This window comes from Homarus americanus, unplaced genomic scaffold, assembly GCF_018991925.1.
Source record: "Homarus americanus isolate GMGI-L3 unplaced genomic scaffold, GMGI_Hamer_2.0 scaffold20465, whole genome shotgun sequence".
Classification (NCBI taxonomy): domain Eukaryota; kingdom Metazoa; phylum Arthropoda; class Malacostraca; order Decapoda; family Nephropidae; genus Homarus; species Homarus americanus.
Window position 1 is genome coordinate 2,952,365 of NW_024756914.1, and position 17,073 is coordinate 2,969,437.

The 17,073-nt window shown below is 42.4% G+C and overlaps 1 protein-coding gene across 1 annotated transcript in view; it reads left to right on the forward strand.

Annotated features, from left to right (window-relative positions):
- The window catches only part of LOC121857273 (serine-rich adhesin for platelets-like), a 151,086-nt gene that overhangs the window by 86,941 nt on the left and 47,072 nt on the right, over nucleotides 1–17,073 (forward strand). The window contains exons 7-8 of the mRNA XM_042353265.1: nucleotides 8,137–8,257; nucleotides 8,728–8,815. Coding sequence (XP_042209199.1) covers nucleotides 8,137–8,257; nucleotides 8,728–8,815 — 209 coding nt within the window. The remainder of the gene's footprint in view (nucleotides 1–8,136; nucleotides 8,258–8,727; nucleotides 8,816–17,073) is intronic.

The following is a 17,073-nucleotide window of genomic DNA, read 5'->3' on the forward strand; positions in this document are numbered from 1 at the left end:
CGACAAGTTTTGGGTGTAATAGCTTTTTCCAGGTGTGTTGTGTCATAGATTACACTTAGTGAGGCAGAGGAGCAGCAGGAGAGAGGAACCTTGTTGGATTAATGGACTTCCTGGTGAGGGTGAAGGGGTGGGGGTGGAGTGAGGCGGGGCGGGGTGAGGGTGGGGTGAGGGGAGGTTTCTTGAAGAGGCTGCGTCGATATCGTGTTCTTGTCCTCTTTACATGATGAAAAATGTTGTCTTGGAGCCGTTACGGAGAGGAGGAGTATATGAAACCTTTTTTTTTTCTTATCAATCTGAGCAAAATCTTCATGGGATATATTTACGTTTTGTATCTTCCCCCATAAGCCACAGTGATTTATTTAACGATACAAACAAGCTTAGCAGTTGGTCAGTTGAAGTACCTAAACCAGATCACTCATTTACCCTAGTCATTCTTTATTCTTTATCTCTAAGTGCTGACATTTTTATTTTCTCTCCATCTTCTTATTTTTCCTCGTGGTGTTGTGGTGAATGTGAAGGTTGTACTAACTCTCAGTGTGGTTCCTAGACGGTATAGTGGTAGGGAGGTGATCATGGGTGGCAGTTTACAGGTGAGGACAGGTGACGGTTAGGTTATATTAGGTGGTAGCTCCAGGTGAGAGGTTATGTCTATTGTCGTGAGGAACTGGAACTATGGGTAATAAACTGGTAATTAGAGTAAAGACGGCAGCTACGCCCTTGTTTTACCTGAGCTCTAGGAAATTATACCTTATATTCTGGTAATTATGTGAATATTATTTCTCAATTATAGAAGAAAATCAGAAATATCAACCTAATTAGAGTTAAAAGGAACCAAATGATACCGTACGCCCCTCTAGTATCATCACGTGTGGTCAGAGACGCCCCCTCCGGCCCCAGTGATGGTAAATGGTAATGTGTGTAGCACGTTCATTGATAACAAGTTTGGCGTACATAAAACACTGTATAGGTCCCATTCTTTGTAACCACTCATGAATATTAATATACTATGGCCGACGTGTACTAGTTGGTTGGGCAGGCTGATATGGTCAAGTGATTCAAAAAAGTTAACCGGACTATAAGTTGATCAGCCATTGGATCTCTTGAGCTGTTTTTAAGACTCAATTGAGGAGACTCGTGGTATATTAACATCATTTTCTATATTTAACAGATGATTGGTACTGTAGGAAATGATGAAAATTTAGTCAACTTGTTTATGAAGCACAGTAAACTGGTTTTGTTGTCAAGATGTCCAAAGAAGCCCGGAAGACATAATAAGGCTGTATAATATTATCACGGTAACAGAAGCCACCGTGAGAAATTAACCGAGATGCTGCCAGGGCTCCGTACCGACACTAATGCCTCCACAACCAATGCTTACACCAAAGGCGGTCGTACATTAGTGTTACTGATCAACTTATAAAAACAACTTCTCTGTGGCTTTACAAACGCAACCTCACACGGAACAATAACAAACCATTTGGTACTATATTTTGGTTCATTGATTTAGTTTTGTACCATAATGTGATCTTAATTGTTCATCCCTTTATTCTATATTTCCCTGAGGCTATAGAGAGCGATATACCTTGTAAGAACACCTGTCTGCTACACCTGTCTGCTACACCTGTCTGCTACACCTGCTTACCTGACACTATATACGTAAACATGCACTTTACAGAGGATTAATTTCAATAGTAAGACGGATTAAACTGGGGGATTCAACAGTTTTATTAATCCATCTTAAACTATGAGTAGGATTAGATTAGGTATTTGACACCTTTAATTTGTTCATAATTACTCCTACTCACCTTGACCCCAGGCTCCTTCACCTGGCTGTCTGTGTGTTAGGTTAATGGTTCTCTTCATTAGTATAAGAAGAGCTGGCAACCTTCATAACTGAGTCGAGATGTGATGATAACTAAATCTCTCTCTCTCTCTCTCTCTCTCTCTCTCTCTCTCTCTCTCTCTCTCTCTCTCTCTATTCAATCATTTTTGTGCTTCTCCTTTTCTAAATTTTCTCTTCCTTCTCCCCCCTTTTCCTGTCCTCCTCCTCTCTCTTATCCCTATCCCCCGTCTTATCTATCTACCATCCCTCCACCTCCCTCCCCCCACCTCCCTCCCTCCCTCCTCCCTCCCTCCCCTCCCTCCCACCTCCCCTCCCTCCCTCCCCCTCCCCTCCCCTCCCTCCCACCTCCCTCCCTCCCACCTCCCTCCCACCTCCCCTCCCTCTCCCTCCCACCTCCATACCCTTACCATCTTGGCTCCTCTTATAAATATTCAGATCCATAATACTGCAAGACATTTACCATCTGAGAGAGGATAGTTACCTTATTACAGTCTCCCCGGCAGGTAGGAGTGGGTAACGAAGAGGTCCTTTAATGAGCAGATTATCGCAGTTTGGTCTCATTATATGGTAATCAAAGAGTGTGGTTGGCCGGTGGGTGGTGGTGTATGGGCGTGCGGGGCAGGTTGCTACGCTTATCGGGGTGGTTAGTGGGTAAGGTGAGGTGGGGGGGGGAGGGGAGATATTTTAATACCTGCATCCTTATATAACTGTCTGGGAGTTTGAACCCGCAAGCATTTTGAGGGAGGAAGGGTCAGTGTCCGAGTGTGTACTTGACCAGCCTCATTGGGTAAAGGTTTAAGTCTCGTAGTAAAACAATACAAGAGTTTATCCTGTGGTTTTGTTTTCAGTTGGTGGTGAGTGAGGCTGCCTTGAGGACCGGTACACGTGGCTATGCATAAGGACGCTTCAGTGTGTGTTTTGTTGATGGAATTTTTATCTTTATGTCTCCTACTCTCGTGCTCTAGCCAGATGTGTGGCTGTTGGCTTTCGTTCATAGTTTAGATACACCTTAAAGTTCATTTACACTTTACAGGGACACACGTACGATAATGTGGTAACCATACTACCCTGTATTGCGTCGCTTTTGAATCAGGAATCACTTAATTAAAGCTGTTGATTGATATAAGTGTTTGTGATGCTGTGTTGCGTTTGTGGTGTTGCTATTCATTTTCCGAAGCTACCGTATATTACCTCTTGCTTCATGGTGTTGCATCGTGTGGGCGGAGGTGGTGTATGATCTTGTCTCGCCCTCAGTCTACAGGTGATGGATGTACGGGTAGACGCGCCAGGTGACACGGAATGTAGCCTAGCAACACGGTGTGCCTCTGTCTGGGTGGTCGACCGCTTAGCTTCTGGACGCTGGGTTGAAGAATTCATTCATATGTCGACGAGTGACCCTTTGGAGGCGACAACTTGAACAAAAGAAGAATTTAACACCACTGTCCTGTTATTGTCATTAAAGTGAACAGATTATAGGAAACACTTGGTATATAATCAAGTTTGAAAGGAGCTGAGAGAAATTGCTGGTTCTGTCATTCATGGAGGCTGGGCAATAAAGTGAAGTGTTTACTACGCTGAGGCTTTGTTCACCTGTAATTAACATTTATTAGCATATCTTCAAAACATCCTGGCCGGGGGGATAGAATTGATTATGCATACTCACATGAATAACAAAGTAACACAAGACCTTAAAATATTTATCTTTTGTTGGCGCCAACATGGAAGCCGCTGAGGGGCTCTAAGAATACGACAATTTTGGTGCTGTGGTACGAAATTTATGGCAACCAAGAATTTACGATGAAAGGAAGATTTTATTTATATTTTTTCTTCAGAAGCTACATTTGGAATTTCAGGTGTTGTACTTTCTGTGTATTATAAACTGGATGTAAGAATAACTCGGTGTAACCCGGGTACAGATCGTCCATCTTGAAACAAATGAACTACGATATGGCCTCCGATAATTACATTCCCTGTACATGAACACCCGCGCAAATGATCTTCACGGCATCAATGGGATTTAAGGCAGAGCTAATGATCCCGAATTTATATGTTGTTAATTATTTTTGTGGTGTAAATCATTTCACTTTGTACCTGGATAATTACGAGTGATAAAACGTGTAAGCTTTCAAGAGAACAATGGTTGACTTTGGGGTGTGAATGATGCTGCCTCCTGGCGGGGATATGGATAATGGTTTAATGTTCTGAGTAGCTTCCCAGGAGAGAATTATTACCCCGTCAGAGTTATCTATTTTCACCAACACAAAAACACAGATGAAAAATATTAAAACTAAAGTGACACGATAGAAGGGTAGCTGTGACGTTGAGCCTTGAGTACCCCCTCAAAATCTCCGTCTATTCCACATCGTAAGGGAAATTTTCGTACTAAATTATTAGTTCGCGTGAGGTAAGGATCGACTCCAGTGACGGTAGGATGTATGGCCTCAGGGACGGAACGGACCTTAGGAGGAACGTAGAGACAAGCGGCCGACCATAAGAACGGATGAACGGTGAGGAACAAAGCAGCCGAGAAAGTGATCGTTGTAAGGCTACGGCAACAGTGGTAATTACTATAGCGTCTGACAGTGGTGTTAAGGAGACGAGACAAGTAATGCTAAGAAATTTAAGGGTACGTTCCTCCCCTCTCATAGTCCTCCCGCTCTCGTCCCCCCCTTGTCCTCCCCCTTCTCGTCCCCCCTCTCCCTCCTCGCCCCCCCCCTCCTCGTCCTGCACTGGTTTGAGGAAGGAGCTCGCTAAGGCCCCAGGCAGAATCTTAACTACATGTCTTAATTCACCTGAGAACCCACACGTACACCAGAGACAATGTCCAACCTGGAGTGTGACTTAAGATGTTTCTGCCTCTACCGTAGTGACACTTGTTATAATATTTCACAAAACTCATAATTAAAATATACGAATTAAATATCTATATTCTCCCTGGCATTCCTCAACCTGCAGTCCTCTCTCCCTTTCCCTCATCTCTCCCTCTCCATTATATCTCCCTTTCCCTCATCTCTCCCTCTCCCTCATCTCTCCCTCTCCCTCATATACTCGTAAAATCAACAGTGTTTACCAAGGAGGTTCCCGGAAGGCCCTAGTGTGTGTCTATCAGATGAATTACCACAAAGAGGGAAAACTAAAAGTAGGAGGACTGGCAGCGTTTCTAGGAAGTGAGGGAGGGACGTTTTAAGACGCCTTGTGTTCTCGGCTACCCGACATGAACCGATCACCTCCGCTAATTACCCGGAATTTCCTCGGTCCGGATTGAAAAGCTAGGCTTCCCCGAGTCAACAACCTGAACCCTTGAGAGATTAGTCTGTGTACAACAATGAAGGTCCCTAACAGCGACCAGTCCTCTCACAGCTGCAAGTTATTGGGGTCCACTCGGCGACCAAAATTTGCCCAGGGAAAACATGAACGTTGACTATAGTTTATTGACGTCGTTGTTTTCAAAAGCTTGGGTGGGTCCGAATTTTTAAAGACTCGAACTTTGTTTTTCTTGTTACTGAGGATTTAAGACCGTAAAATTATGCAACTTAAATTACGACACCAAGATATTCGCCAAAATAATGTCTAAAGTGTTCTAGTTAGATTCATCAAGACACTTTGAGTTGCGCTTTCTCATCCTCACTTACTTTTTGTTTATTTTTGTTTTTGTTTTAGGTGGGGAAGATAAACGTACAAATCTTTGACAAATTTGATATTTAAACCTTAGTTACAGTACCTGGTATATACTTATGGATAGAGATTTAATATTATATTTATATTGCGTCTGTTTGTATCACCAATATAACCCTCTAGTAACACTGCTCATTGGTGCACTTAAGAGAAGAAAGTGATAATGGTGATCAGAACAAAATCACATAATTTCACTCCGGACAGAACTCACCACTTAAATCTTACCAACCTGAGTGTTATTTTTTGTTATTTTTTTAAGATCTTGTACAGTTTAGTGTTGTGGGATATTGTCATTCTTGTCTTGTGCGTTGAGAGGTTTTTTTTTTTTTTCGTCATCGTCCAAACAACTTCTTTCGGTGATATTGTCGTAAACCGGCCTCGTTCTGTGGAAATAGTCATACAACCGGCCTCGTTCTGCTTAAACTTCTCGCATCATCCGGCTTCACGAGTACCGAACCTTTTATTAGTGTTAAGTGCCAGAGTAGAGAGGTTTTAGTGCACCAGCCGAGATAACCATCACATAAACATCACACTCCTTGAACATTTTCTTCAGATATAAATAACACTAACCCTGGTGGTGCTAACAGGCCAGTGTGTGAACAATGTACCAATATGGCCTTTGACCAGTTTTTATTCTTCTCTTCCACTTCCTCCTCTTCACCCTCTTCTCCTTCCCCCTCTTCCCCCTCTTCCCCACTCTTCTTCACTCCCCACCCTCTTCCACGCTCTTCACCTCTTCCACTTTCCCCCTCCCCTCCCCACTCTCCCCCATTCTTCCCCTCCCTCCCCCCACTCTCTCCTTTCTCCCCTCCCCCTTCCCCACTCTCCCCTCTCTCCCCCTCCCCTCCCCCTCCTCCCCACTCTCCCCCCCACTCTCCCCACTCTCCCCCACTCTCCCCCCTCCCACAACAACATCTAAAAACAAACATATTCTCGTATTAATCTCCCTGTGTTGTGTTAACAGGCTTGTGGGAGTAACATTTTTATAATAACGTTTCATCATTTCTTCCTGCAGTTGGGTGTTGTTCTCAGCCTCGTATAGAACTCTCAGACTCTCTCGTGTTAATAAGCTTGTTGGAGTAATGGGTTTCGAAACGGACTGTGGACTCCTTTCCTCCTCCAATTGTACCTTAAGTATAACATGTTCCTCTTGCGTTAATCGCCCTAACTCTCTTGTGACAGGAGCTTCGTGTGAGTAACGGGATTTTAATTGTTTTTTTGTTTTTTTTTCATTTTCCCCAACTAGCTACAAGTAAATCTCTAAGACCTTTTACCACATATTAATCTCAGTTACTCTCTTGTACTAATAGGCTTGTGAGAGCAATATAATGGAAGGGTTTTGACTCCAGTTTTTATATCCTAATTGGAGTCAAAACACGCAGAGGAGGACTTGACCTGAGGACACATTGGTCAAACTTGTTTTCTTCGTCGGTAATTGTATGTTTTGGGGATTTTTTTTGGGGGGGGGGTCGTCCATGTTGCAATTCATCTCGGTATGAAGTTTTTATTTATTCTTGTGGTATTTTATGTGTCTATTTTACATTCATTAAGCCAAAGAGAAGGAAGATATAATATTAATAATGGTCAGATGCCACACTTAAGGTATTCGCATGGGTTAAGTGTTGAATATCCTGTTATGCTTCCTCTAGTAACATGTCAATATTCTTCACCTTATCATTCTTTACTAAGTCTTTAATAATTTATCATTCTTTACTTATTCTTAGTATTTTATCATTCTTTGGTAAGTAGCTGGTGAATCATAAAAATTCCCCGTGAGAAAACATTACCATTCTTCTCGATATAGATATACTCAGTCTTGTCATATTTTGTTTAATTATATTCAATCAACAACGAGATGTAATAATAATCGACGAATAACCACCACTCACCCCCTCGCGTTAACTACCTGCTCAACCAAGTCATTTCCCCTTGTCAACATGAGGCGGAGATAATGTACAGAGGTTTATTTGTCTATATTATTTGCGTGTTGATACTCATTTGCATAAACCTATTTACCTTTCTCGTTCCTGTATATTACCTGAGTCGTAGTGGTGTTATCTGAGGTCTTTTGTTAGTAGTTAAGGAGAGAGAGAGAGAGAGACTTACAGGTGTGTTGCCTTCACCTGCCAGATTACATGAATTAACTCAAACATTATTTACATTGTAGTTCCTCGTAGATTAACTGTAGTAGTATATACGTCACAGCTCATAAATTAACTGTAAATTATAACTTCGTCTTTTTATTTATTATTAATGATATACTGTATACAATAAAGTGATTTTCCTTAAGCTAACTTTAACTTTGTCGTCTCCTTCAAGGGTGATTGGGGGACTACGATAATTTTTACAATATCTTTTTTTTTTTTTACTTTTTGTAGATTGTAGGTTTTCTCGTGTCATTTTTTGTTACTTAATTTACAATATTTTATATTTTTCATTACTTAATTTACAATATAAAATTCTTTTCTTTACTTAATTTACTACATCACGTTATCTCTCTCGTTACATAACTTACGATATCTTTTTACTTTACTTAACTTACAATAACTTATCTCTTCTCTCAGTTCGATATCTCAAGTTTCTCCCTCAAGTTAACCATCACCTTGTCCCTCCCACAGCTGAGCTCGGCGACTACGACCCGAGGCGACACTCCCCAGGGTATGTGTCGGAGTTCCGTTTCGTCACCACGCAGACGGTTGCCCTCGAGAACAAGATCGCCGAACTCCACAAAAAGCTCGTGTAAGTACTCCAGTCGAGGGTGAGGTGTGGGGGAGAGGGAGTGTGTGGGGGAGAGGGAGTGTGTGGAGGAGAGGGAGTGTGTGGAGGAGAGAGTGTTCAGGGTGAGTGAGGGTGAGTGGGTGTTGAGGGTGTGTGTGTGTGTGTGTCCTGTCCAAGCTTCCCTTGTCCATGTTCAGCACAACAACACCTCCGCCTCCACACGTCTCTCCTTCCTCTCACATAACTCCTTCCTCTCTCTCACGTTGCCACACCTTCCTCATCTCCACATCTCTTCCCACACACACACACACACACACCGTCCCTCAGCCTCTCCTCCATCACCCTCCCCCTTCCATCACCCTCCCCATCACCCTCCATCACATCCCCTCCATCTCCATCACCCCCTCCCTCCATCACCCCTCCATACCCTTCCATCACCCCTCTTCATCACCATGGGTTAAGGTTAATGACCACTCGTTATTGTGTTCCAGGGGACAGGTGCCGTCCAAGGCTGAGATGTGTTACCTGGAGAAGGTCAAATGGCTCGACATGTACGGCGTCGACCTCCATCCTGTCCTGGTAAGTGATCTATCGACTTTGACTTGGTATCGATGGTGGTGTGTTTCGCTGTGTCGAGTGTTGAGTGTTTCCTTGTGTTACGTGTTTGTTACCTTGTGTTGAGTGTATAAGTGTTTCCTGTTGTCATGTGTTAAGTGTTTACTGAGGTCAACTTCTTAGGGGGGGGGGTAACTGAATTCTAGTTCTAAGTGTTTTTTTAGATTCAAGTGTTTAAGAATAAGTGTTTTCTAAGTGTCTAGTGTTTATGGATTTGTTTTATCATCAAGTAACTACGATATTGGCTAAGGAGAGACGCTGAGGGTGAAATATAGCGTAGGAGGACACTCATATGCGTATATAACTGACGTCTGTGTGTAGAGATACTCGTTTATTGGGTTGTTTTAATTTTTTTACCCAGGAAGGAGAGGGTGTAAGTCTGCCTCGAGTGGATTTCATCATTGGGATCAAGTTTGTCTGCTGCTTATCTAATCATTTCGTTATATACTGTCTCTCTCCCTCTCTCCACTGTACACACACACACACACACACACACACACACACACACACACACACTCCGGAGTAGAATGTTGAAATATCACCAAATCCGGACCTTAACACAGAGTTGAATGTTTTATCTGTCTTTACTGGAATTTCAACCTTAAGTGAACATTTTATACCACTGTGTTGCCCTTTAGGTGTGAAATCCTTGTGCACGTGTTTAATTGCGTGTAGCCTCCGTGACGACAGGTAAGGACAGGTTACCCTTCATGCCTTTTGTCTCAAGTTAAAAAAAAAAAAACAGATCTGACCTAAAATTTTGTCACACTTTATAACCGTAGCGATTTTTTCTAGACTTTCTTCTCTCACTTGCCTTAAGTGTTTTAAAGGTGAAGGTAAGGGAAAGATTTTGTTAGGGACCACTGTTAAGTCACCCTAAGTCAGTACATAGAATATATATATGAATAATCTGTTTAATAAGTAAGTAAAAGTAATAGTCACAAAGAGATGATATTTAGTTAATGAATAAATGGATAAATAATAATTCTATGCTTCCTAATATACAGTCGCTGGTAATGAACAACTAATTGATAGACTAATTATCTGTAAGAGTTAATAGGTAGTTAGTGGTAAGAAATAAATAAAGTAAACATTATATTATTGTTAATGGATAAATGAACAAATAAGAAAATAAACAAATAACTTATCTCGTGTTACATAGAGATTATATTATTATTTATAAGACGTTGGTGAGAATAATGTTAATTAACCGTAAGATGAAATAAATCCTTAAGAGGGGAGAAGGTCTGGCAGTGCAGGCAGGATAAGAGGTCAACAAGAGGTCATTTGACGTGGCAGTAAATACACCTGTAGCCAGTTTAAGGTCGAGAGAGCCAGGGAAGAACACTACAGGCATCTCACCTACCCTTACCCCCTACCCCCACCCTCTCTCCCCACCCCTACCTCTCTCCCCACCCCTACCTCTCTCCCCACCCCTACCACCCTCTTCCCTACCCCTTCTCCTTACCTCCCATCCATCATCTAAAAAAGTGTTCCTGGGAATCGTGTCTCCTGTCTCACCTGCGTCAAGGATACGACATAGAAAGAGAATTAAGTGTGTGTGTGTGTGTGTGTGTGTGTGTGTGTGTGTGTGTGTGTAACGTGATAGTGATGACTCAGAGATGCAGGTAGTGATAATGATAGTGGGGAAAGAGACAGGTAAGCGTGGCAGTAGAAGGCGCTGTAGGTGGACGTGACGTGGGTGTGGTAGATGGCACTGTGGAGATGCGTGTAGGTGTGGTAGTGGAGGTGGAGGGCGGTGCAGAGATGTGAGTAGGAGGACGTGAAGGTTTGGCAGATGGTCGTGTGGTCGTGGTTGTGGTGGTTGATGAAGGTGAGAGAGAGGAGGCGTGATTGTGGTGCAGAATTATAAGTAAGACAAGTGGTCAACCTCAACGAAGGAAGAATAAGAAAATCAGGCCAGAGATAAGTCGCGTGTGTGTGGGGGGTCAAGGACATGAGGTGTTGTGTAGCTTCTTGATGGGACAGGTGACCACGTTATCACTTCTGCGTCAGGAAGGTCACAGGTTACTTACATGTTTGGTCATCTGGGTATTAGTCACGTGTGGGTGTGGTTTTTCGTTGCCTTGGGTCATGTATGGGCAGCGGTTCAGTGATGACAACTAGTTAAGTAGGTAAGGTAGACAGTTAAGAGGCACTTTTAACTAGCAAGGCTAAAGGTTAATGTGTAGGTGAAGTCCTCGTGTCTCTAGTGAATCTGACCATTGTAAAAAGTTAATAGTATTTTACTAGCTTATATATATATTAACTGTTATGTGAAGACCAAGCGTAATGCCACAAGAAATTTTGCTTATCTTAACGATTTTTATAAAGATACAACGTGTGAGGACGGTGTTGCAGGCGACCCAGTTAATGGTTGTCTAAGCTGGCGAGATCAACGAGGATCAACAAACGACAAGTATCAATTATTTCTGGTATCTCTCCATCTCCCAACCCGTATATACACATCAGATATCTTCAAATCAAGCAGTATTTTATGAAGGCACGTTCAACAAGTGCATGCTGGATGGCAAGGCTGAACACACCCTTTACTTAGCGTCTCGAAGTGTAATCTTGAGAGATCAAGTGCCGTCAGCCCAGATAGTCCACCTTGAATCTATGAAATCTACCGGGGCGAGTTAGTACCTGGGAGTATAACCCATATCGACCAGGTGAATACGATTTATATCATGTTTGTACTCTATTGGTAAGAAAACTGTGCTAGCATGTAGACCCTTAAATGTTCTCAGGCCTTTATATTTTATAATGAAATAGTAATGACTGTAAAATTGTATATCGTTGATAAGTTTTATGTCGTCTGTAAGTGATTGGAAAAAGTCAATGTTTATAACACCAGGCGGTGTAAATCAGTGGTGCCGGGAGTCTTCCGCCCGTGTGCCAGTCATAACATGGTCAGGTAACACGTACAGGGATAATATACAACACTCAGAGTGGACTGCCTGTGTGTCCTAAGATATATATAATATTATTCAGACTTCACTGCTCTTGCAGAACTCTTCACTTTTTTGCTCTTATAAATAACGTTTGGATAATGTATAAAAATAGTTCGTTCGCTGGAGCATGAATTGTTATTCATGAATAAATTCTTCAGGTTCTTGCAGTAAGTACTCGGTACTCTATTTAATGAGTTTGGTAGAAAGCTTCATCGTACTCTTGAGTCATCTGTGAAATGTTGTATTATTTCATTTATGATTAATTTTGTTATTGGAACATGTTTAGGCAGTTTTTGTCCACGACAGCGGAATGTGTTCACTTGGCGAGTAATGAAGTGGGATAATAAAATGTTTCCGAGAGAGGCGGAGAGGTATTTTATTGGGTGAAGATGGCCGGGGCTGCCACTACTAAAACACCTCAGCTCTCTCTCACTTGGTGCAGCAGTACAGTAGATATGGCCAAGTGTTGCCCAGCGTCGAGAGAGAATAGCATAACATCCGCTAATTTATATATAAGATAATCTCAATTAGGTAGGCAGGCGCGGGTGGTCTAGGGGTTGGTGGTGCAAGTTCTCCCGTCCCTCTACCCGGGCAGGTCAGGAAACTCAACTCGTAAACAATACTATAAAGTGGTCTAATTACCCATAACCTATTTGAGAGATAAGAACCAATCCGACGCCCGCTAGTTAAACCAAGAGAATAATGTGGTTTTATCTCGTCATCAACATGAAGGGATTGTACCCAGCCACTAACACAACAGAAGAACCCAGTAACCTCCCCTCCGCCCTGAGACCAACAGACTGGACCTTCTCACCCAGTCACCCACCCGTTAGCTAAATGATAGCACCCAACCCTAACATATTAGATAAATATCCCGAATCTCTCGCCCAAGAAACTGATCTCACACCATCCCGTTAGGTAAATAGAACAAGCTAACAAGGGCCCCCCCGTTACCTCAGGAACCACAAGCTAGAGATTATACTAAAAATAAACACAAACCGAGCCCTAACACCTTAATTTTAACCTAATTATCATCCAGGAGGAACTTCTTTCATAAATCTTTCTTTTTTTATTTAGTGCAGTAACCCCATAGCACCTTCTAACATTATATACCGAAAGGGGGAAGTCTATGTTTATTCAGTCAGCTTTGAACAGGTTTTAATTCAAAGCCTAGCGAATGGGGTGACGCAGCGGATTTTTTAAAAAGATGATGCCGCACCGGTTTGAGTTTCAAGGTCGCCCCCCCTGACAGCTATTTTGGGAGCTCCAGGTGGGGGCTTATGTATAAGAGGCCTGGATGGTTATTTGGGCGTCCAGTAACGCCAGCTGAACAACAAGCCATTTGATCTCTGCACTGAAATAATTACCCACGATCTGTTAGTGTCATCAACTCAGAGGGAAAGTCTTGCTACTTAACGCATACTTGACCCTCTTATGGACATGGGGGGGTATCCTTACAAACTTTAACCTTACCACATTTATCTTTTATTATGAGTATCTAAGTATCCATTCCCATGCTTATTGTTCACTTATCACCCATAATCCCCCACTGTGAGAGGTAAAGACCCATTTTTCCCAAAGAATAGGAGGAAATATATGACAACAACATCCATGCCTCTCGCTTTGTTGATCCTCATTACTGGCAGGAGTGAGTGAGGGAGGAAGTACAGGAACCATGGAAGGAGGAGGGAGGGAGTGCAGGAACCATGGAAGGAGGAGGGAGGGAGTGCAGGAACCATGGAAGGAGGAGGGAGGGAGTGCAGGAACCATGGAAGGAGGAGGGAAGGAGTGCAGGAACCATGGAAGGAGGAGGGAAGGAGTGCAGGAACCATGGAAGGAGGAGGAGGGAGTGCAGGAACCATGGAAGGAGGAGGGAGGGAGTGCAGGAACCATGGAAGGAGGAGGGAAGGAGTGCAGGAACCATGGAAGGAGGAGGGAGGGAGTGCAGGAACCATGGAAGGAAGGAGAGAGGGAGTGCAGGAACCATGGAAGGAAGGAGAGGGAGAGTGAGGCTACTTGGCGCTATTTTTTGTTTTGGTACATTTTGAGCGAGATTGAATCCAGTTTTAAATTGAGTGTGGCAGCCTTATATAAAAACAACAACAACAACCGAGGATAAATGTTTAATCTTCATAAATATCAAAAGAGAGTTGAGTGTGTTCTTAATGCCGAGTACAATGTGTAATTATACCACGAGTTACGGCCGACGAGTCCAAACACAGGGTGATATTTACATGCTATTTTGTGACGGGTTTTAGATAATTTTGTTATGCTTGGTAGTAAATGAACTAAGGCTTGGTACGGGCTTAAAAAATTCCCTGCAGTAACGTAAAGATAATAAAACTATATTTCCAGGATCTCTACAGTACCTTAGCTTTTATTATAAGTAAAATTAGAATAAATAATAAGAAAAGAGGACAATCAGAACGCTTTAGAGTTTTGACAGCCAGGCCGAAGCGGATTATTGATAAATTTGATTCATCTGTTTTGGTTTTAGTCTAGCCATGATATTCCGACGATAAATAAGGTTATAAAAAACAATGTGGTTATTATTCAGATTCTTAAATGATTATAGTTTCCTTCCGAAGCTTCACCACAATTTGACCATAAGCCGGTTCATACAATACCCCTCCTCCTCCTCCTCTCCCCCCATCCTCACCCTCACACCCCCAACCTCCCATCCCCCCCCCCCATCTCCCACCCAACCCAGGGAAAACATAGAGGAATAAGAACCTACTGTACTTTAATATTCTGAACCAGTACCGTCGAAACATTTGTCTGGCCCAGCTTGAGTCCTCACTTTTATGGAGCCTCGTCATTACTGCATCTGTTCGAATCATCACCCTGTCAACACTGGAGTTTTATAGACCAGTCCACGCGTATATACTCATGGCTAGTGGGAATTCAAGTTAACTTTCTGATATATAGAATTAAACATTTTGAAATAGTCTAGATATTTTTCCAATACGTTAATTATATATATTTTTCACTATCTAGGTTTGTTAAGAATGTATAATAGTATTTGAAGTATGTGTGTAATGAGTTTGCAGATATGTTTATGTGAGGAGGTGAGAGGAGGGGAGTGGTGTTAGTGTGGGATCCCTGGGTGGCTGAGGTAATGTTTTTATTAAGTACCAGAGTGTGCGTGGTGGTCAGTATATCTTATGACGTTAGATAAATATTTTAGGTTTATTCTACTGTGTTTTCGTTATGTATATATTTTTTTGTTCTTCTATGTAGTGTATCTATAATCTGCAGTTAGTATTTTTTTCACAGTATTTTGAAAAACACCAGAATATAATCGAGATATTTTTTTTTTTTTTTTAAAGGCGACAATCACTTCTATCATGTTACCACCAGGTGTGAGGCATTCCCTGTAACCTGGTATTAATGAGACGAGCTGCAGTGTAACCTTGAAATTGGCGTCAATGACAAATAGTTATATTTAATGATCCGTGTTAGAACCTGCCTCGTGTTAAGTGTTTCAGAGTGTCCCAGTGTGTGTTACCTCTTAGCTTGGGAATGTTTTGTGGATTAGATGTTGACTACTACAGTATTAATTAAGTTGTTCTCTACCTCACCTGTCTCTTCCTCACCTGTCTCTACCTCACCTGTCTCTAACCTAACCTAACCTAACTTCACACTCACCAGATTCAGACGTCACCTGTAGTAAATGAACAGAAGGAGACATTTAGCACAATTACTGTCATTAGGCTGAACAATCGTTTGGCATTGATGGGGGGAGAGTGGGATGGGGGAGAGAGGGATTGGAGAGGAGAGAGGGGTGGGGGAGAGATTGGGAGGAGAGAGGGGGGAGAGGATTGGGGAGGAGAGGGGGTGGGGGAGAGAGGGATTGGGAGGAGAGAGAGGGGGGGAGAGAGGGATTGGGGAGGAGAGAGGGGTGGGGAGAGAGGGATTGGGGAGGAGAGAGGGGGGGGAGAGAGGATTGGGGAGGAGAGGGGGGAGAGAAGGATTGGGAGGAGAGGAGGATTGAGAGAGGGATTGGGAGAGAGAGGAGAGAGGGATTGGGGAGGAGAGAGGGGTGGGGGAGAGAAGGATTGGGGAGGAGAGAGGGGTGGGGGAGAATGTTTATTTTTTGTGGAATTATGAAATACTTGATTGCAGTTTATTATTAGTCATTTACTACATCAGGAAATAAGAGCGCTAAGAATTTATATATCATCCAGGTTGAGTATTTGTGTGTTAGTCGCTGAAGCCAGAATTTATCCGATTTAATGTAAATTGTATGCGGTAAAAGTAATCTGCTAATTAAAAAGTTGGTCGGTATTCACTCATATATATAATTCATACTTAATTGCTAGGACCATCAAGAGTGTTTTTTTGTTTTTTCCAATTAAAAATATTTCAACTTTATCAACCTGTTTTGATTGGACTTATATATAGTGTATAATATCTGTGTTTGTGTATCGACCAATCATTGCGTTTTAATAAGAAATTGCCAAAAATTATACTCTGTCAATGTTTACATTTTAAAAATTTTGCTCAGTTGGCCAGACCGTCGAAAGTCATGTTAATGCTGTGTGAAGTTGGTTTATTCTTCGAGGTTATAAACGACGAACTGCGACATTGGCTGAAAATTTCCCCTCAGATTATACCCTAGCATGTACCAAAGTATAATTACACCTCCTAATTATAGATCGCGTCCTGAAGAAGATCAGCCATATGCCTGGTAACAGTAATAACCCGGTCATACATCACACTTGAGAACCGGTCAGCAGGTCAGAGGTCTCAGTGACTGTGATAAGAGATAATTACACACACAGTCTTGAGGCGACACTTGGTGGGTATAACTAACGTGTACCAGCATGTAAAACAGACGAGCCAAGCAAGTGTGTGTGTGACCAAATGGTTTTATATTTAAGGTTTTACAGCATAGTGATGGTTTAAGGCGTACTGGTCGTTTTAATTACACCTTTTTTTTTCATTCTCTGGCAACTTGGCGGTAATGAGTGTTCCAGGTAATCCAATACACTACTGTTTATACTTTATCCTCTTATGTGACTTATGTTTACCTGTAGGGACACTCGTGGATTTTAAACTGCTAGGATAGTCTTACCATGACCAGTCGTCCCTGAGTGGTGTGATGGTTCGACGAGGCAAGATGAGTGGAATCTATCTGATGAAGGCGTTTGATGGGGGTGATCCAACCAGCTGAATGTTGATATTAGCAGATGCAGAGTAAGACGATGCTGAGCTGAAACGCTGCGTGTAAATGGTTCGGCACTCGGGTTGATGATCAGCTTCCCT